Source organism: Xenopus laevis, chromosome 6S (genome assembly GCF_017654675.1).
Source record: "Xenopus laevis strain J_2021 chromosome 6S, Xenopus_laevis_v10.1, whole genome shotgun sequence".
Classification (NCBI taxonomy): domain Eukaryota; kingdom Metazoa; phylum Chordata; class Amphibia; order Anura; family Pipidae; genus Xenopus; species Xenopus laevis.
In genome coordinates this window covers 111,587,991-111,615,406 of record NC_054382.1, presented here as the reverse complement: position 1 = coordinate 111,615,406, position 27,416 = coordinate 111,587,991, and the positions used below count along the sequence as shown (strand labels likewise).

Here is a 27,416-nt window from a genome sequence, read left to right as displayed (position 1 = left end):
GGAAGCAAAAGACAGAACTCTGTCTGTTAATTGGCTCATGTGACCTAACATGTATGGTTTGTTTGTGTGCACCGTGAATCATAGGATCCCAGGGGGCAGCCCTTCGTTTTTGAAATGACAATTTTCTATTTCAGAGTACCCACTGGCACGTACTGCTAAAAAAGTACAGGTATGGGACCTGTTATCCAGAATGCTCGGGACCTAGGGCTTTCCTGATAACGGATCTGTCCATAATTTGGATTTTCATGCCTTAAGGCCCCCATACACAGGCCAATAAAAGCTGCCGACAGACCGAGTCGGCAGCTTATTGGCCGTGTGTGCGGGGCCATCACACGGGCGTCCCAGATCGGAAGTCGGCCAGATCTCGATCGGGCAGGTTAAAAGATCCTGTCGGATCGCCGGCGCATATATGTGTGTATGCGGTCCTGTCCCGTCTGACCTCCCATATCGGATCCATTATGATCCTATCGTTGGGCCCTAGGGCCCATGATCGGATCATCCCGATATCGCCCACTTCAATTTGGAGATGTCGGGGAGAGATCCGCTCGTTTGGAGATCTCTATCTCTGTGGCCACCTTTGAGTCTACTAAAAAATCATGTAAACATTAAATACTGTTTCTGCTTTCAACAAGGTTACAATGTACCGTTTTATTATTACAGAGAAAAAATTTATTACAAATTTGGATAAAATGGAGTCTATGGGAGACCGCCCGACCGCCTTTCCATAATTTGGAGCTTTCTGGATAACTGATCCCGTATCTGTATATTATTATGAAAGTGGTTAATTTACATGAAGCAGGATTTTAGACATAAGCTGTTTTATGCAATATATTGTTATAGAGACCTACATTGTTCGGGGGGTATCGTTTTCTTTTCTTATATATGTATATAATACACAAAAGCCATGAATATCCTGTAAATTATATCCTTATAAACGGTGAGTTCTGATGTCATCAGTTATAAACGGTGAGTTCTGATGTCATTTCGGTCACATGACTCAATGAAATTTGTGTATTATAATAAATAAAGTACCCCCAGTTGTAAAATATGAGGATATTAGAAGTTACCTCGGAGTTCCATGACCTGTATAAAAACACTCGGCCTTCGGCCTCGTGTTTTTATATGGTCATGAAACTCCTCGGTAACTTATAATATCCCTATATTTTACAAAAGGGGGTACTTTATTCACTATATATACACACATATATTTGTGTATATATATATATATATATATATATATATATATATATATATATATATATATATATATTCATAAAGACAACTGGCTAATAAGAGAGGTCTAGGAGTTAATTATTATAAATCAGCTTTGAGTTAGTTAAGAACCCCTGCCCTAGTGTAGCAGAAGATAAAGATAAATTAGTGGCACACACATATTATTCTGGTGCAGAAAAAGAAATGCCGTCCCTGTGCCATGGATGAGTAAAACTGAACAGGATCAAATATGTGCTTTCAATTTGTTTTTAATGAGTATTTTAGCGAGAGACCTATTCGCTCTTTTATAAATGGCATTTCTATTGTTCGCAGATGGGATTCTTTTCTGTAAAATATTGAATCTTACAACGACCCTTTTCATTAAGTGCTATCGTGTATAATGTATGATATAACATTTTTATGTTTTTAATATAGTCTACTGCATATCTGGAATGCAGGTCGGAGGTACAAACGTGGGCTTGTTACTCTGGTGACGGCACTGTAAAATCAAATCCATGTGGTTACTTTATTATGTGAATTTTATTATTATAGCTTTTATTACACATTGCCCAAATTTCTCAGTATCTTTTCCCAGTGCATCTTAATCTCAGTCCCACTGCAATAAAGTGGAGAGATATTGGAGAGTGAGTTCAGGGCTAACATTTAAACGACGGTGAGATGCTGGAAATTGAGTGGAGAGTTCATACACATGGACAGTGCAGTTATGGTCACACCATTAAAGTGACAGTTGTGTTTTTTAGAATTAGTACTAAAGAAAGACACATTTTTCTTGAGCAGGCATCTTTAAAAACAAATCATTAGTAGCATGTTAATGTGCTACACACAGTGTCGACTGGAACAATAGGGGCCCACCCAAAAACCTTAGACCAGGGGCCCACTCTTAGGGCTATTAGTCTTCCTCTACTCACTCAACCTCTATTCTCCTAGTCTCTTTTCTTTACATAATATAATCTATTATCCCATCTTTTTAGCCTCTTTGTTTACATAGAAATAGGGAATGGCCATGAAATAGGCCAAATATTTAGCAACATGAAGGCCCACTGAAATCTGGGCCCACCGGGAGTTTTCCTGGTATCTCGGTGGGCTAGTCCGACACTGGCTCCACACCAGAAAAATATGTGGCTCGGGTGCATTGGGTTGTGGCATGCATGGTATGAAGGATGGCTGTGTAGATTAAGGCATTGCTAAATGTACCCATTGTGGTCTGCAGGGACCCATGGCAGTTTTGGGTTTAAATTTGGTTGACAAATGCAGGTTAGAGTTGGGTGCCCCCCTAACATTCCCTTTTTGGGACCAGAGGTACACACATAAGTAGCGTACAGACTGTGAAGATGTGGGTATGGGTTGGGCGGGGGTTCTACAATGGCAACATTTTGTGCATAAGGGTGAATTGGGGGTTAAGGTTTTGAGTTAGAGTTGTGCCCCTCACATCACTTTGGGATGTATGTATAGGCTGTTGATTTACTGTATATGTCACAAATACCATAGTGCACCATAATTGAAATTTCTAGCAAAAAAAACATTAAGGGGCCCATATACTGACAATCTAAAAAACTTGAATTTCTATTTTTCCACGGAGCTCAAAAAAATGTGTTTTTTCTATATTTCTTAAAAGCTCAGGAGCAGATTTACAGTATCACGGTGTGAAATTAGAGCTCAACACAGAGTCCCCCATATGATAAATACACTTCTGAATAGATGCATGTGGGAAAGTTGGTGAGCCTTTCACCCACCCATGTGGTTACTTTATTATGTGAATTTTATTATTATAGCTTTTATTACACATTGCCCAAATTTCTCAGTATCTGTTCCCAGTGCATCTTAATCTCAGTCCCACTGCAATAAAGTGGAGAGATATTGGAGAGTGAGTTCAGGGCTAACATTTAAACGACGGTGAGATGCTGGAAATTGAGTGGAGAGTTCATACACATGGACAGTGCAGTTATGGTCACACATTAAAGTGACAGTTGTGTTTTTTAGAATTAGTACTAAAGAAAGACACATTTTTCTTGAGCAGGCATCTTTAAAAACAAATCATTAGTAGCATGTTTCTGTGCTACACACAGTGTCGACTGGAACAATAGGGGCCCACCCAAAAACCTTAGACCAGGGGCCCACTCTCAGGACTATTAGTCTTCCTCTACTCACTCAACCTCTATTCTCCTAGTCTCTTTTCTTTACATAATATAATCTATTATCCCATCTTTTTAGCCTCTTTGTTTACATAGAAATAGGGAATGGCCATGAAATAGGCCAAATGTTTAGCAATATGAAGGCCCACTGATATCTGGGCCCACCGGGAGTTTTGCTGGTATCTCGGTGGGCTAGACCGACACTGGCTCCACACCAGAAAAATATGTGGCTCGGGTGCATTGGGTTGTGGCATGCATGGTATGAAGGATGGCTGTGTAGATTAAGGCATTGCTAAATGTACCCAGTGTGGTCTGCAGGGACCCACGGCAGTTTTGGGTTTAAATTTGGTTGACAAATGCAGGTTAGAGTTGGGTGCCCCCCTAACATTCCCTTTTTGGGACCAGAGGTACACACATAAGTAGCGTACAGACTGTGAAGATGTGGGTATGGGTTGGGCGGGGGTTCTACAATGGCAACATTTTGTGCATAAGGGTGAATTGGGGGTTAAGGTTTTGAGTTAGAGTTGTGCCCCTCACATCACTTTGGGATGTATGTATAGGCTGTTGATTTACTGTATATGTCACAAATACCATAGTGCACCATAATTGAAATTTCTAGCAAAAAAACATTAAGGGGCCCATATACTGACAATCTAAAAAACTTGAATTTCTATTTTTCCACGGAGCTCAAAAAAATGTGTTTTTTCTATATTTCTTAAAAGCTCAGGAGCAGATTTACAGTATCACGGTGTGAAATTAGAGCTCAACACAGAGTCCCCCATATGATAAATACACTTCTGAATAGATGCATGTGGGAAAGTTGGTGAGCCTTTCACCCGCCCATTCTTGTTTTGAAATCTGGTGGCAGAGCTGAGAGGGGAGGTAGGTGGCCATCTCTCATCCAATCAGCGCACAAGCAGTAGTCTATGCACACATACCAATCGAATATTAAAGGGCGGGAGAGGGGAGAAGTGGTCAGTGTAGCACCCAATATAAATCTGCCACTGCCTATAGCCACATCAGTAGGCAACTGACTCAGTCAACTCACTAGGCAGTCAGTATGAACCTTCTCAATAGCAGCAATGATCCAGGACTTCAAAATGTGTCACAGGGGGTCACCATCTTGGAAAGTGTCTGTGACACTCTCACATGCTCAGTGGGCTCTGAGCAGCTGTTGAGAAGCTAAGCTTAGGGGTCGTAGCAAATTTACAAGCAGAAAATTAGTTTTGTCTGTAATTTAAGTTGATGCTACAGGACTGATTTTTAAATTCTGGTGCTATGTGCTGCCATGTAGTAATTGTCTGAATTAATTACTAATCAGCCTTATATTGTGATATTTCTATTCTATGTTTACTGTATATTGTGAGTAGGTCCCTAAGCTCAGTAAATGACAGCAGCACAGAGCATGTGCAGTGAATCAGCAGAAAAGAAGATGGGGAGCTACTGGGGCATCTTTGGAGACACAGATCTTCCCTACAAAAAGGGCTGTGGTTGCCTTGGGCTGGTACAGAAACCCAAAACATAATATACAACATTTCTATCCTACTTCTTAAGTTAAGCTTTACTTCTCCTTTAAGGCAATCAGTATTTTGTAGGGCTATTCTGTTTCCTCACACACTAGCCACTAGGGTTGAGGAGACTGCCTCATACAGATTTAAATAAACAAAAGGAATCCTGGGAATGAATTCCAAACAAGCTCCAAGAAAATCCCATTTACATGAGTTTATCCTATAAGCTAAAGCTCACCCACTGGGTTTTTAAAGCAGAAGCCAGGATAATAGCTGATCAGATTCCAAACTACAGACCGGTTTCTTGAGGCTCTAAGCTTGGAGCTTGTTTGGAATTCATTCCCAGGATTCCTTTTGCTCACACACTAGTAAACCATATAGACTATAACTATTGTAATAAATAACCATTATTTATTTAGACTGTGATGACGCTAACCTTATTGTGTGACTGTGATAGGAACTTGTATTGTGTGAATGTGAAGATGTACGGTAAGCTCCTTTGTGACAAAGGTTTGTTTGAATTGTTCTAATAAAGAGCAAACATGTTGGCACTATAAAAGAAATAATAATAATATCACAGATTTACAATCGGGTAACATTCATCTAAAATTACTTGAAAGCAGCAGTTAGATCTGTGCATGTGTTATTGTGTAGTTGCAGTTTAGCTCTATGGTATTGTTATCCTCCAGCTGTCATACAGACCTGTCAGGCTCTTTACTAGCTGTCAGCTTTGGAAACTCACTATATCAGGTCTGACTGCTGCTACGAAGAATAGTCTCAATCCCTCCAGTTGGGCCTTCCATTGCTAGCCCATATGCCTGCTACACGTTGGTAGGGAAGCAAGCATGAATAAAGCCCATGTATTCACACCGGCTGCACTCGCTGATTAGATTCATGTTGTAAAAAGCTCAGAGCGAGTCACATGGTCTCTGGATATTGATCTTATTATGTCTTGTTTGTTTCAACCCAAAATGAACCTGCATTGTTTGTGTGCGTGTCACTGTGTGTTTAGGATGGGGAAGGGGCTTGCACATTAGAATTCCTTTGAATAGCGGTTTGATTGAAAGTCGGAAATGATCTGCCCCAGTTCCCAACATTTTCATACCCTTGATGTTTCAAGAAACTCTCAGCATGCAAAACTCCCAAACTTCCAGTGAACAGTGGAGTAACTATAGAGGAAGCAGACCCCAACTGCGGGGTCTGCTTCCTCTAAAACCTCCTCCTCCTCCATAGCCGTGAGAAAGGCAAAATAGTCGGGCGGGAGTGGGTGGGGTCGGGCCAGGTGGAGGCGGGGACAGGAAATAGGCGGGAGGATGAGGATCGGAGTGTGCTGGGCCCCGCTGAAGATTTTTTGCATGGGAACTCTAGGAAGAGTTTAGCAGTTTACATTTGATGTTGTATCCATTCTCTCTTACTCTCTTTCACTTGTTTTTTATTCATACCTCCCAAATGTCCAGTTTTTCACGGGACATGATGATAAAATTAATGATAACACCCATCTATGACGGGTAAAAGCCTGTATACAGGGACAAATTATATAAAAGTAATATCAATTTTAAAACCCCCAGTTCCCTGATACACAAAGGCTGACCGAAGGCAGACGGGGGAGGAAAGTAGATAGTGGTTCGAAATAAGAACAAGAGCCTGCAGACAGAAGACAAATATTTAACATCTCATAAACGAGATTGAAGTGTTGTCTTATACTGCGAATGCTTATCCCCAGTCTGTGTTTAGCAGACAAAGTTCATCAGGTTTGTGACCTTTGGTATCAAGAAAACATTATCTGATGCTATAGGTATTGTAAAATATATTTTAAGATTCTCTTGTGCCTTCCAATGTAGAAGGAGGGTTTTGACCATATATGGCATGTCTGTGTACCTTTTTGCCCTGTAAAATGTATAAAAGCTTGTGTCAAAGAGGTGTTACTTTGACAAGCCCTCATGTTACTCCTAGGTGCCCCACTGTGGTGTGACTACGACAGCTTTCCCAGACAAAACTTCTGTATTGACTTGTTGGATTAATAAAAAGACCTCAATTATTGTTAAAGAATTTTCTCTCTGAGTTTTGTCTTAAAACGAGGTCTTGGTATACAAAATACCAACAGACAATCCCGATTTTGACAGCTGAACCCGCAGTTTTGTTACTGAAATGTCCCGACTTTCTCTTTGAACTCCTGCACTGAACAGCCAGAAAAAGATACAAAGTTTTAACTTGGTTTTTGGCAGAGAGCCCAGAATATGTGCCAGATGCACTTGGATACTTATAACAATTTAAGATAAGCAAAGAAACAATTGTAACTGTGAAATTCACCTTCATTAGCAAAACTGTAATAACACAAAAAAACCACAGAAATGTGTTCAAACTTTCATAAGCTGGCAAATTTTGTAAAATGAATGTGGTAATTAGAGGGTGTGGCCACAAAAATGGGCATAGGCCAAAAATGTTGCAGCGCTCCACGCAGTAAATCTTTTTGTCCCTCTTTCTATTTCTGAAATGTTGGGAGGTATGTTTTTATTGTTGATTTCGGAACCAACAATGCCTTATGACAGTCAGGGAGAATGGTAGTGTCATCATGGCATTTTCGGGACTCACTAAGATGCTGGAATGGTTAGATATGGGTGGCTTCCCCCACTTTTACATGTTCATGCAATGTCTACTCAACAGCACTAGGTTCTGCATAATCGAAGTAGCTGCAGTTAGGGAAGAATGTTTTACCATTGTGATTCTCCCTGAAAGAATTCACCATAAGTCCATAGTTTATCTAACTGGAGTTACTCAGGATAGGAGACCTTGTTTCCCTATATTCTTACTTTATATAGAAAAATGTTTAACTTTTTGTGTTAAAAAGGCCTTCTAACACATTTTGCATGAATACACAATTCAAATGTTTAACCTTTAATGGTTATTACTACAGGTATGGCATCGTTATCCAGAAAGCTCCAAATTATGGAAGGGCTGTCTCCCATAGAAGTTTTATCCAAATAATCCAAATTTTTAAAAAGTATTTCCTTTTTCTCTATAATAATAATAATAATACTAATAATAAATTTGAATAATACTAATAATAGTTTGATCCAAACTAAGATATAATTAATCTTTATTGGAAGCAAAACCAGCCTATTGGGTTTATTTAATGTTTACATGATTTTCTATTTACCATAAGGCATGGAGATCCAAATTATGGAAATATCCCTTATCTTGAAAACCCCAGGTCTTAAGCATTCTGGTCCCATACCTGTAACCGCAATAGCAAATAATTTTCAGGCATAATGTTGCCATAACAAAACACAACACAAAGAGACATGAGACAAGACATCCATCTGTCATTGCTCTATAGGGGTAGTACACCCCCTTGCCTAACATCAGTGCAATGAATGGGGCTAGTGCCCAACATACCAAACGTGTTTTCTATTATTTATTGCTTAAAAAAATAAACATTATTAGATTCCCACTATACAAATTCCCTCTCTTTACCCTGTAGTGTGAGAAAGGCGACATAGTCGGGCGGGAGTGGGTGGGGTCGGGCCAGGTGGAGGCGGGGACAGGAAATAGGCGGGAGGATGAGGATCGGAGTGTGCTGGGCCCCGCTGAAGATTTTTTGCATGGGGGCCGGCGCACTCTAGGAAGAGTTTAGCAGTTTACATTTGATGCTGTAGCCATTCTCTCTTACTCTCTTCCACTTGGTTTTTATTCATACCTCCCAAATGTCCCGTTTTTCGCGGGACATGATGATAAAGTTAATGATAACACACATCTAGGACAGGTAAAAGCCTGTATACAGGGACAAATTATATAAAAGTAATATGAATTTTAAGACCCCCAGTTCCCTGATACACAAAGGCTGACCTAAGGCAGATTGGGGAGGAAAGTAGATAGTGGTTCGAAATAAGATATAATAAAGATATAATTAATCTTTATTGGAAGCAAAAACCAGCCTATTGGGTTTATTTAATGTTTACATGATTTTCTATTTATTTTCTATCCTTTATTATTTTGTATCCATCTCTGTTAGTAACGGTTTAAGTGGCGTCACGGAAATAAGGGTCATGGCTCATAAATGACTGTACCATGACATTGGCATTGGATTGAGAAAATTAGAGGGAGGGCTCCCAGGAACATCCTGTTCTCCCACCCTGTTGCCTATTTAATTTATTATGGTAGTGGCTTTTGCCCTGTGATTAACTTGACTCGCTTCCTTCTTTCAACATTGCTTCCTTTTTAAATGTTTGTGAATCCTTTGATATAATTCCATAATTCACGGTTTCCATATTGTCACAACTTCTTTTCCTACAAGTTAGTTATGCTGATATGTATTTGTATGAATTTATGTAGCGCCACAGTTGTACGCAGTGCTTTACAAGGTGTAAGCACAAACAGGGCTGTAGTAATCAGGGCAGCCATCAGGGGGGGACAAGAGGGAGAGTTGTAGGGGCCCCCAAGGGTAAGGGGGCCCCGGCCACACCACACTTACTTGATTAGCCGGGCCGACCATCTTTCTGAGAGCTGCTGTCTTCGGGAAGGCATGGATGTTTAAGGGGCCCTGGCCACCAATTTTCTCATAATGTGTGGGGGGGCCCTGGCCACCAATTTTTTTTCTCATGCGGGGTCCTAGCCACCAATATTTTTTAATGGGGGGGCCCTGGCCGCAAATTGTTTTTTATGGGGGGCCCTGACCACCAATATCTTTTTATTTTTTATTAACATGTGGGAACCCTAGCCACCAATATTTTTTTTGTTTTTTTTTACTGTGTGGTGGAGGGCGGACCTGTGGGGTGGGGAGGGCAGACTTGTAGGTGGGGCTTGTGGTGGGTGCAGCCCAGGGGGCCCAGGAAATTTTGTCGTATGGGGCCCTGCGATTTTTGATGGAGATCCTGGTAGTAATAATTAAGTTAAACAGTAACAATGGGCACATCAATGCTTAAGAGCTTTCAATACACCGTTTGGATGAGGCCCCTGCTCCAAGCAGCTTACAATCTATTAGGAAGAGGAGAACAAAAGAGAAACAAAAAGGGGGTGGGTTATAAGGTTGTAGGATATTCGTTGCTGCAGAGGAAGTCTAGTGAAGTGCTTTATCTAGATCAAGTGATCCCCAACCAGTAGCTTGTGAGCAACATGTTGCTCTCCAACCCCTTGGATGTTGCTCCCAGTTGCCAACATGAATTCCAGGCTTGAAGGCAAGTTTTGGTTGTGTAAAAACCAGGTGCACTGCCAAACAGAGCCTCAATGTAGGTTGACAATCTGCATAGGGGCTACCAAATGGCCAATCACAGCACTTATTTGGCACCCCAAGTACATTTTTCATGCTTGTTTTGCTCCCCAACTCCTTTTACTTCTGAATGTTGCTCACGGGTTCAAAAGGTTGGGGATCCCTGATCTAGTAGGTGGCTTTTAAGGAGCTTAGAGAAAATTCTTAGTGTGGGGGATTTCCTGATGCAGAACGATAAAGCATTCCAGAGACGGGGAGCAATCAGAGAAAAGCGATTCTGCTGTTTTAGTGAATTGTACAGTCAGTAGCTTATCCTGAGCTAAAAAGCAGGGCCTGGGAGGGAGTTTATGGGGGTGATGAGATGTGATATATAAAGAGTAGCAGAAGAAAGAAGGGTTTTGAAAGGCTAGATAAGAATTTAGTATTTTATGCACCACTTGAACGGAAGTGCCAGGAGACAGATTTTAGTAGTGAGGACGGGAGTGATTTAGATGCTAGAGAGATGATGTAGGCAGCAGCAGTGAGGACTGAATGACTGAATGTAATGGGTGGAAACATGATTCAGGGAGACCAGATAGTAATATGTTGTGGTAGTCTAACCTGGAGAATATGAGAACCTGGACCAGTGTTTTGGTATTGGAGGGGCAGAGGAAGGGGCATATCTTTGCAATGAAGCACCATGTTCTGGTGAGGGATGTGATGTGGGCTGAGAATGTGAGCGATGGGTCTAAAGTGACACCCAGACACCTGCCTTAGAGGACCGGATGTAGGGTGACATTTTCAGTTGTAATGTTAAACAGAGGTAGGGGCCAGGTTTTGACATGTTACGGTGGTGAGCAGCCATCCAAGATGCAACAGCAGTAATGCGTTGCTGATTTTTGCCTGAATAGCAGATCTGTGTGTCATCTGCATAAAGGTTATAGGAGAACCTAAAGGATGAGATGTGTCCACCAAGAGAGAGAAAATATATAGAGAAGAGACCCTAAGAAGACCCTTGGGGTACCCCAACAGAGAGACAGGTGGAGGGGAATTGTTAGAAACTGTTACACTGAAGGTGCGCAGAGAGATAGCATGCCAGCTGCGATAAAGCAGAACCACTGATACCAAGTGATGGAGATGATTTAAAAAAGACTATGGTCAACTGCATCGAATACATTCTGGATAACAGGTCCCATACCTTTATCCAGAGGAACAGAGAGACTGATGATCAGAACTTTCTTCTGGCTGCACTGGAAGAGTGTAAAGGATGGTTCAACTGACCATTTGTCACATTTTCCATTCAAATACAGTCCATGTGGGCATTACACCAGCTTTTTCACTTCTTGGCTTTATTATCTAGAAATTATAAATTGTGAGTATTAAAGGTTGAGTAAAGTCGTTGTGCAGAACAGCATAATGTGTATAAATAAATGTTAGTAGTAATAATTTAGCAATAGGGGCCCGTACACTTAGATCTGCATTACATTCACCACCCCAGAGCCATGATGTTATTATATTTGCTACTACACTGCCAAATCCATTAACTTAACTCAACAACCTGGTAAATACTGTCCTCGTAATTCTGAAACAGGTCTTTTTAATTGAAACATAAAGAGCAAAGTCTTCCTCTTACTATGTCTTCTTTACCATATCACCTTAGAATTCAACAAAGCAGATTGCTGCATTCAAGTTTTGTTACTTTCAACCTAATTATTATTCTCAGTATTTTCACTGGCTTTCTTGATGTTTCTATATATACAGTGTTGGACTGGGACAACAGAGGCCCACCCAAAAACCTTTGACTAGGGGCCCACCAATTATTCTTAGACCAGGGGCCCACTCTTAGTACTATTATTCTTCCTCTCCTCACTCAACCTCTATTCTCCTAGTCTCTTTTCTTTACATACTATAATACTATAACCTGTTATTCCATCTATTTAGCCACTTTGTTCTCATAAAAATAGGGAATGACCATGAAATAGGCCAAATATTTAGCAGCATGAGGGCCCACTGACACCTTGGCCCACCGGGACTTTTCCTGGTATCCCGGTGGGTCAGTCCGACACTGTATATATATAAATTTGTGAGCATTTGCCCATACTTAAAGGAACAGTAACACCATAAAATGAAAGTTTTAAAGGAATTACAATATATCAAATGTTATTCGAAGTCAAATGATTTTACTTTGAGGGTCGAATATCGAGGGTTAATTAACCCTCGATATTCGACCAATAGTAAATGTGCCCCCTAGTGTTAGCAAATTTTCAATTGGTCTTCATTTTGTATCTTTCATATAATGATTTGCCTTCGTCTTCTGCCACTTTTCAGCTTCAATCTCTCATTGGACCCTAGCAATCAAACTGAATCTGAAACCTAATTTTCAAATTCAAAATTGAAAAAATTATTAAAAATTTGCATTGCAAATGTTTTTAAAGAAAATCTCCCCTGCAATATACCATGAAAAAGTTCCCGTGTTAGAAACTGTTATAGCCCAGAAATTTTGCCGACACTGAACCTGCAAATAAAACCAAACTGTTATCAACACTGGGAAGTCTAAGGGCAAGTGAAGCCTCATCAAGTCACAGCTTGGTGCCTGGTTACAGTCTGATGCATTTTAATTGCTCCGATTTCAGGATGTGCTGACAAGTCTTCAACTTTTTTTCTCCCGGGAATGAATCCTCACAATCATTCTTTCCTTTAACAGCTCACACATTTTATGTTGATGAAACATACCAAGTACAGTTTAATTACTTGATTGCCAATCATCTTAAGACTAGTAATTACCAAGAGGTTTTCGAGACAGTATATTGTATTACAAGTATGGCGGGTCATCCTTCTGGACATGAGTGCATATCTGGCTCCTGCAGCTGCTAATTTCATCTTTATTTATTTTCTCCCCGTGCACAACTGATTATTTCTTAATGGCAATAATACCAAGATCCAGTATTTTTTAATTACATCAACATGTTATTATATGTAATTTGTTACAATATGTCATCTCTTGCTCATAGATTGAAATATTAGTTAACACTGGTAATATTCTTAAAGGTGACCTATCACTGTTATAAACACATGCCCAGAATTAAGTGGATGGTTTAACGTACTATCACACCAGCAAGTCTCTTTAGAAGAGGAAAACGCCCAATATACCCTGGGCCACCTGTGATTGAGTGGGAACTTCCTATCATTGCTGGTACAGCTGGCTTACAACAAAAAATACTCAACTGTGCATTTTGTATGTAGCACACCCCTGAGTGGGCCTGAGAAGTACAGTATGCGAGTATTGCTGACAGTGTACCCTGTATACCCTTAGACTGTGGCCTCTTTAAAGGAGAATTCAACCCTTTACAAAAAGACCCTACCCCACCCCACATAGACCCTCCTCCCCCCCAGCCATTATTTCCCCCCCCCCGGGAAATGCCCCTATCTTTTTACTTACCCCTCAGTGAAGATTTAGGCATCGGAGTTCACCGCAGCCATCTTCCAGGTCTTCGGTAAGCTGAGACTGAAACCGGCAAAGTGTCGCATGCGCCGTTGGAGCAATTTACTGGTTTGCGACAACTGCATATGCGCCGAAATCGACGAAAATTGCTTAAGCAGCGGAAGAAGACACGAGGACCTGGAAGATGGCTGCGGTGAACTCCGATGCCTCAATCTGCACCAAGGGGTCCGGGGGCGTAGTGGGGTGGGGGGGTAGGGTTTTTTTTGGTAAAGGGTTGAATTCTCTTTTAAGCACCTTACCCTCAGGTGGATCCGGTGTGTCTCCTGGTGCACAGATCAATCAGGCTGAAAGTAACAGTAGTCCAGGTTAATTTCTTGGTGATATTACCCAGAACTAGGGATCCCATGAGGAATCTTGCTCCTTGGCACTTTCCCTGCTCACCCACTCATACCCATATCTGGCAGCTTGAAGACTGCAAGGGTGCAAAGTAATCCCAACTAAACTCCTTGTTGGAGCCAGAAAAGCTGCTCACTAAAATCTGCCACTATCTTTTGCTCCTACAGCGACTATTACATAAACTCCTTCCACTAAATATACTGTCACTACCTTGGGGCCTGATATTGTTCAGACCCACTCCTGTATCCACCTATCCAGAAGGAGAGCCCTGAGCACAAGTGTGCGCTCCCTTTTAAACCTTTAAACACTCAGCACTTAATGAGCAAATCTTAAACTACAATGGACCCAGGAAAATGAATATAACTGCCTGGGTGAATAAACCACTTAGGTGTCCAAATACAGGGAAAACTGCTGAGTAAAACCACATCTAAACTTCAGGGTCTCTTCATTTAGACCAAAAACTGCTGGCACCAGCATTAACAAGCCATTGCCATTAAACAGAATGACAGGTGGTGCCAATGGTTTTGAGCCTTTTGTTGCAAGCCAGGTGTATCATTTGGCTTATACATCCTATTCATAAATAGGTTGTACTGTTTTCTTTTTATAGTTTTTAGTTTACTTTGCATCCTCCACCAAACTTTTTTCTACAAACAACCCAGCCATGCTGTGGGGTAGTAGCACATTGCCAATTACTGGCTCATACTGGAATCAGCCAGTGAGATCAGAGGAAATCTGTCAGTGACTCACAGCAAGAGCGCAGCCAGTCAAAAATATTTGGTTGAGATACTCATCAGTCCTTATTGAGAACAAAAAGAAAACTATTTGTGAAAAGGATCTAAAGCTCTTCTACAGTTTAGTGTGTGAAGCATAGTGACATTTGTCTTTGAATTAAACAAATCACAGATCTGGCATAATGAATATATTTTACCTGCATCATTGAGTTTGCACTTAATGTGAGCATATAGAGGCAGATTTAAGATGCTGATCTGGGCACTTCAGACTATATAAGCCCATGTACGGAGCCCTTCCACAGGCCTACCCGGCGGATATCTGTCTGAAAACCAGATTTCTATCAGGCAGGGTTCATATTCCTGTTGAATCGAGGTCAACATCTGCATGTTGATGCGGCCCTTGATTCGAAGACTCAAGGGCCAAATAATCTGATCAGCCCAATATTTCCCATGACAAGGTGGGCATATCGGAGTAAAATCTGCTTAAAATGTATATCTTATAATGTACAGCCAGCTTTAGTTTGCCATGTAAGCAGTAATACATACATTTGTGTTTACGGCCAAACAAGATGGCAGCTCCTATTATTGTATATAAATAAAGAGAGGGATTTTTTATGCATGTCCTCATACCTTACTCTTAATAGGGCACTAAGTAAATATCTGCAAATAACTGAAGTTGCTTGGCTTAAATTTTATTTCATTGTGCAAAACAATTTTTAATTTCTACAGTTACCCCACGTCTAGTTATTCAGTTATTTTGTAACACAAAGGCAAAGTGTATAATGCAGTGAGAATACTTGGAGAACTTTTTGCGCTGCCTCCTGTTCCACCATTGTGCACATAATGAAAGGAAGTACAAGTTATTTGATGCAATTATAATATGGATTTTTTTTTTTTAAACAGCACCAGGTCTCCACTAAAACCAATTAAGTCATATTGCATTATTGATCAAACCCAATCATTCAATCTCTCTTTCTCTTTTTCCCTAGGAAATGACCTATTTCTAGTTGCAGTCCATGAACTGGGTCACGCATTAGGTCTAGAACATTCCAATGACCCCACAGCGATTATGGCTCCCTTTTATCAGTACATGGAAACGGACAGCTTCAAACTACCTACTGATGACTTACAAGGAATTCAGAAAATTTATGGTACACTTCAAGTTTGTTTTTTTTTTAAAACAAAGTTTCACTGAGGGTTTTGATTACTCATGTGTTATATAAATCATAATTAGAAGCCCCTCTGCAGAATTTGGGGTCAGGGGACATTCCTTGTGTCTTGAACATGTAAGGCTTTATTCAGTACCAATTGTTTATTAAAATGACTCTATTGACCCATATGCCCTATCCTCAACTCTCTGGCACTGCATCTGATAATCCATAAAACTACATGCAACTGGAAAACATAAATGGGTCATTTAGTTACTGCAAGTACAATGTCCAAATTCCAATTTTGGACTCAGTTGCCATGTTTTGGCCCATAATGCATCATTTCCCCTCATAATTCCAGCATAATTGCTTCCAAGAGTGGAAGATACGTGGTCAATGCATCAAAGTTTATGCAACAAACTTTGCTGATTCCAGATGGCACGATCTTAAAACGTTAGGCAAAACAATCGACTGTAAGGAGGAGATGCTTCTGCATTCCTCTGTGTTCATAGGTGCTCTGTGCTCCGTTCTTTATAGAAGATGAAATGGACTGAGGTGCACCAACTGCAACTATAGGGAAGAGGGACTTTTGACACAAGTACCTTTTATGAATGGGATTCGTGCATAAGGGATGAGAGTAAATTTGCTCTACCTTAAATGTGGTTTTACTTGTAAATGACCCCTACATATATCTTTAAAAATTTCTTTAGATCAAGGCTCACAGGACAGCTTTGGGCATTGTTTACCTGGACATATTGTAGTTCCGTAGCAGAGAAAACAAAACAGAAATGCCCAGGAATGTCTGAAATCAAATCGGCTGCCATTGCCCTAAAGCAGTAATTGTTTACATAGGGACCACTGATCAGGCCCAGTTTTCTGCTGACTGTAAATTATCATCCAGTGCTTGGAAGAAAGAAGTATATTTTTTATGCTACTAAAAAATAATACATTTTTAAAAAAAGAATGCACTACTGTGTTTTTGCTTCAGCTGATGTAGTTCCCCCAAGACTGGTACAACCCCTTACAGACACAAAGAAATCTGTCAGATACTTGAATTTTTACATTTTTGTTCTTCATTCAACAACATTAAATCGTGTGCTTGACTGAAATCATTCTCGTTTTATTGTTATTAGGTATAAATGCAATTTCCCAACACAGAAAACTGGTGATTCCAATATATTTTTATATATATTATTTTCATCACTCCAAGGTGTCAGAGTCTTTCATATTTATAGGTATCTTTGTATAATCTGCTCAGCCTTGTTCTTCTTCGTGGTATTTGTCATTCCACAGGGAACACATTGCTATTGATATTCATCAGTCCTTTATGAACTTTCAGCATAAGGCAGAACAAACAGCGGCGCTTCCATTGATATGATAATCTAAGCAGAATCACATGAACCTGAATGAACCTTTCCTGCCAAGCAGTTGGTTTTTTGAAGTATAGTTAGTGATAAGTTGTATTCAGAGCTCTCAGTATGTGCATAGCTGTTCCACCTCTTCCCTTCTTTGTAGCCTACAATGAACGTTAGCCAAAGAGGAAACCAAACATAAGGCAACATGTTGACATAAAATATGCTGCGAACACGTCATCTGCTGGGCCAGCTTGATAAGTAAATGGATCTTTGGCCATTGTCACCAGACTCCTGGAGAGCCAACCATGTCAGAATCATTAATGTTTTTAATATACACATAAAGGTAGATTTGGGACCTTTTTTTTTTGTTCATCATCGTCTTTATTCAGGAATGAAAAAGTTCTAGTTCTTCAGCCACTCTTTACTACAGTACTTTCCGGAACATTTTGTGGATTATTTTTAACTGCTTAAAGCAGAATGTGGGGTTTCAGTCCAGGGTTTCTGATTTCAGTTAAAGGGCATGTAAAGGCAAAAAAATAAAATCCCATTTTTACTTTCTTTAATGAAAAAGAAACCTATCTCCAATATACTTTAACTAAAAAATGTGTACCGTTTTTATAAGAAACCTGACTGTATGCAGTGAAATTCTCCCTTCATTTACTGCTGTGGATCGGAATTGTCAGATGGTTCCTAACTGCTGAGCAGGGAAACAATCATACTTATGAACAGCAGGGGGAGCCCCCGCCTTACTTCCCAGCCATGCAGAACTCAAGCAGCTTTGTTTATGACGATCCCTAAGCAGCCCAGACCACACTGAGCATGTGCACAGTCTTGGTCTTGCAAAGATGTTTAACAAAGTTACAAGATGGTGACCCCCTGTAGCCAACTTTGAAAGCATAAATTATTTGTTTGATTAGGCTTGTGGTACAGTAAGTTCATGTTTATATTTAGTATACAAAATACAGCATTTCTAGCCTTATTCTATTTTAGACTTTACATGCCCTTTAACACTCTAGTGGGTTTTATAGAGAGAGGATAAAAAAATACAAAAGTAAAAGTTGATCACAAGTAAAACAGACAAACTGAACCTGTTAAGGTGGCCATAGGCGCACCGATAATATTGTACAAACCAAGTTTCGTACGATATTCGATGCGTGTATGGTAGGAGACAAACCAACTGATATTGCCAGAAGAATTGGATATCGGTTGGCTCGTCGATTGGGCCGGCAGAAAAATTTGGATTGGGCGCCTTTGAAGGCATCCAAACATCGCCCATTGTCAGTGCTGAATCATCAGATAAAGGTAGAATTCTATTGTTTCTACCAGTATATCTGATGATTCAGCTCTACATGTGTTTATTGAAACAAACTATCTTTCTTGGAAAGAAGGGTTATCCTCTTTTATTTTATTTTACCAACAGAAACTGTGATAGAAATGGGCACCTAATAAATATTATTTGTATTGTAAGTTTATGTAATACTAGAAAAGTCTTATTTTTGGATCCGGGACTGCGGGTTGAGCTGTCAAAATTGGGACTGTCCTTCAAAAAACGGGACAGTTGGGAGGTATGCTTCTGTATTGTTATAGGCCTTCGTGAACCATGGGTGCTGCCAGGTTTTAGTTCATCTTCATAAAGAATAGGAGGTAACAGTGCAATGACAAACTCTAAATAGTATTTCCAGTAGGATTTTTCTAATTTGTATTTCACTGTTTCTTTATTTAGGTCCACCAGAAAAGGCCCCAGCACCAACCAAACCTCTTCCTACTGTGCCACCACATCGTTCTTTACCTCCAGTAGACCCTCGTAAGAATGACAGACAACCTAAACCACCCCGGCCTCCTACTGGAGACAAGCCATCTTACCCTGGAGCCAAACCCAACATCTGCGATGGGAATTTTAATACCCTTGCAATCCTACGCCGAGAGATGTTTGTTTTTAAGGTGAGATTTGATTATACTGTAAGTACTGTCTGTTTTAATGCTGTGCTGCACAAATCTTACCAGTTGGCTCCCAACAGAATAATTCCGGCTCTACACAATGGATGTTTAAAAAAGCTCAGACAGAGGTGGAATTTTTCACTAAGCGTTTTTGAGACCATATTCATAACACCAGCATCTGGAATTCTTAGAACTGTTAGGATTACATGTCTATAATGTATGTTGCTTTGAGATAAAAATTAATATCATTCAGCCTGTGAATAAGAACTATTAAGGATTAATTCTGAAACTGATGTCACACTGAGGCTTTTATACCGCAAATGCTCATGTGTAAGATCCCCAGTGGCGGTTTGAATTACATCTTTCAGGTTTTAATTTTTAGGCTGTTTTATTTTTTTTAACTGATATTGTGTTCCGAAGGAATTCGAACGAACCTAGAGCACGGAATAAAGAGGATTTGTTAAATGTTTTAAACTGTAGTGCAATGGCTGTGGGACTTTAAGTCCAAGCTCTCCTTTAAAGTCGAACCTTTGATCTGGGCCCCCTTAGTTTATTACAAGGTTACAGATGTGGGGAAACATTGATGTATCAACCATTCAGCCATAGATATCAGGAGCCACAAATAAAAATTTACCCCAGATTTCAACCTAACTGACCTTCAAGTTGGTCTTTTAGATGTATTTATGGGAGCCAATCAGGGCCGGAACTAGTGGTAGCCAAAAGAGTCACATGCCTAGGGCATGGGGAGGGAGGTGCTGGCATGTACATCTTCTGTCACCTATCCCTAAACCGGCCCTTGTTTATTGCAATTTTGCCTACCCTCCCCACTAGTGATGTGGCCATGCCATAGATTTGTGGCAGAATTCCGAATTTCACCATGTGTGAATTTCTTCACAAAACTGCAGCAAAATTAGCCACGAAAAAATTTGCAGTGAAAAAAACCGCCCATAAGAAAAAACACCCATTGACTTTAATGCATTTGGAGAAAAAAAGTCACCATAAGAAAAAACGCCCAATGACTTTAAAGGGGACTCGTCACCCAAAAAAGATTATTCAAAATCCTATTTTATCACATTAGTCAAGCAAAATGAACTTTAATTACACTATATCAATTTTTGAATCTGGTTTACTTCAGTCTGGGAATTCATAATTATAGCAAGCAGGCAGGCGCCATTTTGTGGACACTGTTATTAAGGCAAGCCTTGCATCATCTCAGAATCTTGTTTGTGCACCAGAATGGGGGACCTGATGTCCATCCCCATGCCCCGGCTACACAATTAAATGGTGAAGAGAACTGGGGAATGTGGGGAGAGCAGTGACATCTAGGAAGTGCTGAATGGAAAGTGAAAGTAATTGTCTGCCCCGCCCTTATGCCTAAGGCATAGAGGAGGGGCAGACAATATTTGATTGACAGCTAAGATTTTTAAATGAGCTTACAACAGCTATGAATGCTTTAATAATAGAAATTGGATTTCATATTTAATTTGAAAAGGACTTTTATTATACAGATTTTTGTGTCTGGGTGACAGGTCCACTTTAATGCATTAGAACAAAAAGTCACCATAAGAAAAAAACGGCTACTGACTTTAATGCATTAGGTCAAAAAATCACAATAACAAAAAACGCCCATTTGGAACGCCCATTGACTTTAATGCGTTTCACGTAATTTTGTCGTTTCGCAAATTTTTTGCACCTAAAATCTGGCTTGAGGTGGAGAGTGCAGCCAGCGCCTGGACAGAATGTCTTTTACTTATAGAATAATTGGTCGCTATGTAACTGAACTCAAAGTCCTAAAAAGTATACTCAAGAACAGTATTGTCTAGTTCTCATCTCTGGAAGTTTCAGTATAATTTAGAAGATGCCTAATTTTCGATGAATTGAAAATTATTTAATTTATCAATGAAATTATTTAAATGAAACATACATTTAAAAGGTTTATCTTTTCCTTGCAATGGTCTTTTTTTTTCCTTCTAAAAACACCCGAGCCAATTGTTTTGAATGCATCAGAAAGATTTATCAGCTTTATAGCTTTTACAAACAGTTCAGCCTCCTTTGACCTGCATGATCTTATTAATAATGCATTACTTTTTAGGGATTCACCGAATCCACTATTTGGGATTTAGCCAAATCCCTCAATCCTTGGTAAAAGATTCGGCCGAATGCCGAACCAAATTTGATCCTAATTTGCTTATGCAGTCGCACTCTATCGCCAGGCGACTTTTCGCTCTGGCGAATGGACGTTACTCCGCAAATTCACTAAAATGCAGATTTTACTGAACGTTGCCTCTTTCGCCAGACTTGCCTTCGCCAGCTCAGACCAGACGAAGTGCAATGGAGTACATAGATCTTCCTCAATCTTCTGTTACTTACATCATATTTTGTGAGTGGAAATACTTCTAAGTTCCAAAACGCTGGCGTCTTCTCCATTTTTCAGGGTGATAGACTGCAAAAATCCTAAAAAATATTTTTGTGTAACCGGTTTCCTCCATACATTTTCTGACATATGGAATATTATTTTACAGTGGGCTCAGGATGACGCTTCACATTTTAGTAAATTAGCTTTGTACGAGCGAATTTTCGCCTGGCGAAGTGTTGCAATGGGTGCAAAAGTGGTCGATGGCAAATTTTTAATTCAGAGCTTTCTGGATAATGGGTTTCCTGATAACGGATCCCATACCTGTACATGATTGACCCCCCCAAAAATTAATAAACCAAAACTTTCATGCTTTGTCCCTTGTATAGTGAAAGTCAAGAAGTATCATAGGAATATGTTATGCTTAGAGAGCAACAAAAACTGTTTTATTATATGATCCATAAGCAATAGAATGAGTTATGCACAGACAATTCTTTGTCTAGCCGCTCTGCTCTTCTACAAAGCAGACCTGCCCAATCTAAACGAGATGCATTTTTCATTTCCACTGTACTAAAAAACAAAACACCTGTCCTTGAAGGGTAAATAGGATTGCAGCTATTTTACTGGCGAAGACTGAAATCGTTTTTGCAGTTTGATGTTCTCAGCAATGAGCTTCTCCCCTTTTGGCTTATTTTACAAGCGTATAAGTGAGATTCCAGATTTGGCGCATCCCTTTAGGAAGTAAATTAAAGCTATGAAACATTCACGGCACTGAAATGAAAATACTTACAATGTGCTCAGCGGAACTGTGTAGAACATAAACTGAAAGTGCTGGCAAACCAAGGAAATTCTCTTTGATTTACTCGTTACTTCTGTGCCCAGCGTACGGTTAATCGAAGATAGCATTTGTGAGCCTTTAGATTTTTGGAAAAATCAAAGCTTAGCTCTAAACAAAGAGATGCAATGTTGAATTTTTGTAGGGCAGAATGGGCATTTGCTCTTGGTCTCTAGCACCAAAGGGGCCCCTTAGCAAAAGTCATATTGTGCTTTACATATTGTGAAATTCTTGGTACAGCATACCTCCCAACATTTTTTAAATAGAAAGAGAGACAAAAAAAGATTTGCCGTGCATATCGAAAACATCTTTTGACCACTCCCATTTTGTGGCCACACCCCCTAATTACCATGTTCATTTTCCAAAATTTGGCAGGTTATGAAAGTTTAAACACATTTCTGTGATTTTAATGTGTTATTACAGTTTTGCTAATGAAGGTGAATTGCCCTTTAAGCTGCAAGTCAGTTTCCCCAAGAGACCTGCTTATCTTAAATTGTTACAATTGTTTGCACATTACAAAAGTATTTAAGTGCACCTGCCACATATTCTAGGCTCTCTGCCAAAAGCCAATTCAGTTATAAACTTTGTATCTTTTCTGGCTTTTCAGTGCAGGAGATCAAAGAGAAAGTCGGGTCGTTTCAGTAACAATCCAGGGCTGCGGGTTGAGCTGTCAAAATAGGGACTGTCCCGTGAAAAAACGGGACAGTTGGGAAGTATGGTATATGTATAGGAACTGTTATCCAGAAAACTCATGACCTAGAGTTTTCCAGATTGGGGGGTCTTTCTGTAATTTGGATCTCCATACCTTAAGTCTACTAAACAAATTATTTAAACATTAAAAAACACAGTAGGATTGTTTTGCCTGTAATAAGGATTTATTATATCTAAGTTGGGATCAAGTACAATCTAGTAAAAGTACTGTTATATTATTGCAGAGAAAAAAGAAATCACCTTTTCTGAACATACGTTGTACTTGTGTTTTAAAAAAAGAAATTTGTTAGTGGTTTTTGTTTTTATTTCTTGCACTAATCAGGGCAAAATCTGAAAATGAAATTAAAGTCACATTCTACTTTCTGGTGTTTCAAGCACTCAAACAAACAGGCCGCCTACCGAGAAGCCCTCAGTATAAACAAACACTCCCTTCCCACAGCTGATGCAGGTTAGACTTTGAGATAAGGAGCAGCTTGTTCATAGACTGGTAATTTGTTCCTAATTAGGAGAATAGGCAAGGATTAAGTTGAGCACAAGCCCTTTTTATTAAAATAATGGTGGAAAAGGAGATATACTGCTCCTCTATCAGTTATCTTTTAATTGTGTACTCGCAAAGGATGTCCAATCCGCTGTTCTCCAGCTGGGAGTTGAAGGGTTTTATGTTTGAAATCCCTTATTTGTTTACATCCCACAGTCCCTAAATTTGGTGACACCCTATTTCCAGCACTGAAGGGGGGGCCCCCTGATTTTTAATCTGCGGCTGCAATGATAAGAAGAGGAATGCAGGCTTTCAGTGCGTCTTCTACAGCTGTGAAAATATGACTTCAATGCCTCATCTTTTAGAAGACCTGTCTCTCTGATAAAGTTTGAATGGGGAATAAACATTAAAGCACATGAGTGAGCGGTATATTGGAAATGATTATTTCTATAAATGGTACATCAGTTTATTCTGCTGACAAACAGTAGGATCATATTGCAGAGTGTAATTGAAGAAAGTCTCCCCTAACCTAAAATCCTTGATTTACTCTGGATCATTGTGAATGTGTCTATGCTTCTGGGACCTGCTGTTGGCAAATAGGGATTTATCAATCGTGCAATTTTTCCGCCTCTGTATGTGCAAGCAAAAAGCAGCAACATTCCTCCATACACTCCTCCTGTCCTTGTCTTTATTCCTTATCAATTTGAGAAGCTTCACCCGCTGAACCGACTGCTGCATTAGCTCTATGCTCATGATTGGTAGAGATGTTCTTCTTGCTCCTCTCATGCTTGCCTCTACCATGTTGCCATTCTTTGATTAAAACACTGCCCAACTCATCAGATTTCTTATAGTCTTCAGTTATGTATCTTGCACCCATTAAAGGGGCTGTTCACCTTTGAGATAACTTTTAGTATTATGTAGAGGGTGATATTCTGAGACAACGGGCAACTGGTTTTAATTTTTTATTATTTAGGGTTTTTAAGTTATTTTTATTCTGCAGCTTTCAATTTGCATTTTAAGCAATTGGGTAGCAACCATGAATTTGTTTGAATAAGAGACTGGAATATGAATAGGAGAGGCCTGAATAGAAAGACTAGTAATAAAAATTAGCTATAATAATACATTGCCTTACAGAGCATTTGCTTTTTAGAAGGGGTCAGCAACGCTCATTTAAAAGCTGCAAAGTTTCAGAGGAAAAAAGGCAAAATAACTATAAAAAATAAATAATGAAAACCAAGTGAAAAGTTGCTTAGAGTTGGCCATTCTATAACATACCAAGAGTAACCTTAAGGGCTGGGACACACTGGGCGATTTGGGGAGATTTAGTCGCCTGGAGACCAATCTTCCCCGATTTGCCTTCCCTCGCTCTGCGCCTGGCTAAAATGAAAAATCGCCCGCGCTAATCACACGCGGTGATTTGTTTTCCGAAGTCACCCGAAGTGTCCTACTGACGCAACTTCGGGCGACTTTGGAAAACAAATCGCCGTGTGAGATTAGCGCCGGCGACTTCTCATTTTATCCAGGCGCAGAGCAAGGGGAGGCATTCGGGAGAAAAGTCGTGGCGATTAGTCGCCAGGCTACTAAATCTCCCCAAACTGCCCAGTGTGTCCCAGCCCTAAAGGCGAACCACCCTTTAACATCATTACCTACTTTATGTCACTATTGACCTCAGTTGTAAATATTCTTATTTGTGCATCAGTGGGAATGTATTTGCCTGCTATACAAATGTTCAACTCTCAAGAGCCCCAATGCTTATAGCCAGGTAAATAAAACCCAAATATGATGAGTATTTATAAAGTGCAATGAAAGGCATCACCAGTTTTTCTATCCAGTGACTCAGTGCTGGGTCTGTATCTATCTATCTATCTATCTATCTATCTATCTATCTATCTATCTATATATATATATATATATATATATATATATATATATATATATATATATATATAAACTGGCACAACAGGTTATCTGCATGTGGGGGCAACCCCATGCATGTTTAAAGGGGTAGTTCTGCTTCAAGTTTAATTTTAGTATGATATAGACAATGATATTCTGAGATAAATTGCAATTAGTCTTCATTTTTCTTATGGTTTTTCAGTTATTTAGTTCAGCAGCTCTCCAGTTTGGTATTTCAGTAAATATCTGGCTGCTGTGGTCTTATTTTCTCTAGCAACCGGGCAGTGGTTTGAATGAGAGACTGGAATACATATAAGAGGGGAGCTGGCTAGGAAGAGGAGTAATACAAAGTAAAATCACAATACATTTGAAGCCTCACAGAGCAATCGTTTTTTGCCTGCTGGGGTCCGTGATAGTGATGTGTGGGCCGGCCAACCTCGCACTCCTTTTCGCGGGTGGCGGACGGGTGCGGGTTGAGCTCTACTCTTTTTCTTGCTGCCCGCCATCTACAAATGCCGGCTTTATAGCCGTTCGCCTGCTTGCCCCGCCCCTTTTGTGACATCATTGTCAGATGAAGTCGGATGTGGCGAGCTGAGGGAGGGCGGGTTAGGATCAGGTGTGGGTCGGGAAAAACCCGACCCACACATCACCAGTTAGGGACCCTAGTAAAGAGGTAGGAAGGCAGATAACTTAAAAACTATAACGAATAAATAATGAAGACCACTTGCAAAGGTTGCTAGGAATAGGATATTCTGTAACATACTAAAAGTAAATGAAAAGGTTTACTGCCCTTTAATAATGATGCAATGCTTCAGGGGAACGCTGCTTCATCAGGCATACATTGTGTATATTATTATACCTTGCCCAGTAATATACCATGCCAAGTACAGTTGCACTGTATATATTATACCCTACTTGGTATAGGGCTTCCCTGTGTTCCAGCACTTTATGCCTACTACCAACTTTGGACAGGGATGCCACTGCTAAACTCAAATTATTATTGTCTGGGCCTTTGCCCATTGTAAATCTGTCTTTGCTTTTTTTTAATAGGATAAGTTTGTTGAAGGTAGCTATAATCTTAGCCATAAAGCATGACTGAACTGCTGCTTTGTCAGAGAAAGGCGGAATAGCATAAAAGTTAGCACACACATCTGTTTTATTATCTTATTACTTTTTCCCAAAACAACTCTAATTTACAGAATATTATACAGGTATGAGATTTATAATCCAGAATGCTGGGGTTTTCCAGATAACGGATCTTTCTGTAATTTGGATCTCCATACCATAAGTCTACTAGAATGTACATTTTAAATAAACTCAATAGGCCGGTTTTATTTCAAATAAGGATTAATTGTATTTTAGTTTGGATCAAGTACAAGCTACTGTTTTATTATTACAGAGAGAAAGGAAATCATTTTTTAAAATTTGGATTATTTGAATAAAGATAATGGGAGACAGCCTTTCCGTAATTTGTAGTTTTTTGGATAACAGGTTTCCGGATAACGAATCCCAAACTTGTGCATTCTACCTAGCCCAAATATAAACTTTAATTTTGACAATAGCTATAAAGGTTTATAGAGGGGAGGAAAGAGGCAATCGTTGGTGACTGGGGGCATGGATGTTTGACTGTGAAAAAGAAAATGCCTCCGACAAACTGTTGCCCTAAGGCTCAAAAAATTTTTTTCTAGAACTTCATGGACAGATCCATTCATTCATAGCTATGTCACAGGAGCTGGGTATGTAGTAGCTTGCTAGCAATCAATATTTCATTACTTATGTTTGCCATATTTGACGTTAATTAAAATTATTGATGTGTTACTCTTGCTCTCTGCATTTGTTGCTCTGGGTCTGCAAGTTTAATTTATTTTACTAGTACATTTGTAATGTAATACATCTTCATTGGGATAAAATCTGAGCGTGACCCCGGAGGATTTTCATATGTCTCACTGCTGCTTGTACTTTGTTTGCTTCAGGCCAAAACAGACATTTCTGATTTCATCTGTAATCTTTGTAAAGCGGTGCAATCTGTATTTCATAAGTAAATCCCGGAATGGCCTTTTCTGTAGCTAGTGCCA

At 39.8% G+C, this 27,416-nt stretch overlaps 1 protein-coding gene across 2 annotated transcripts in view; it reads left to right on the top strand.

Moving 5' to 3' along the window:
- mmp16.S (matrix metallopeptidase 16 S homeolog) overlaps positions 1–27,416 on the top strand; it is a 160,071-nt gene that overhangs the window by 103,842 nt on the left and 28,813 nt on the right. For both annotated transcript variants that reach the window (XM_018223848.2, XM_018223849.2), the window contains 2 exons: positions 15,617–15,778; positions 18,854–19,071. In XM_018223848.2, the coding sequence (XP_018079337.1) occupies positions 15,617–15,778; positions 18,854–19,071 (380 nt within the window). The remainder of the gene's footprint in view (positions 1–15,616; positions 15,779–18,853; positions 19,072–27,416) is intronic.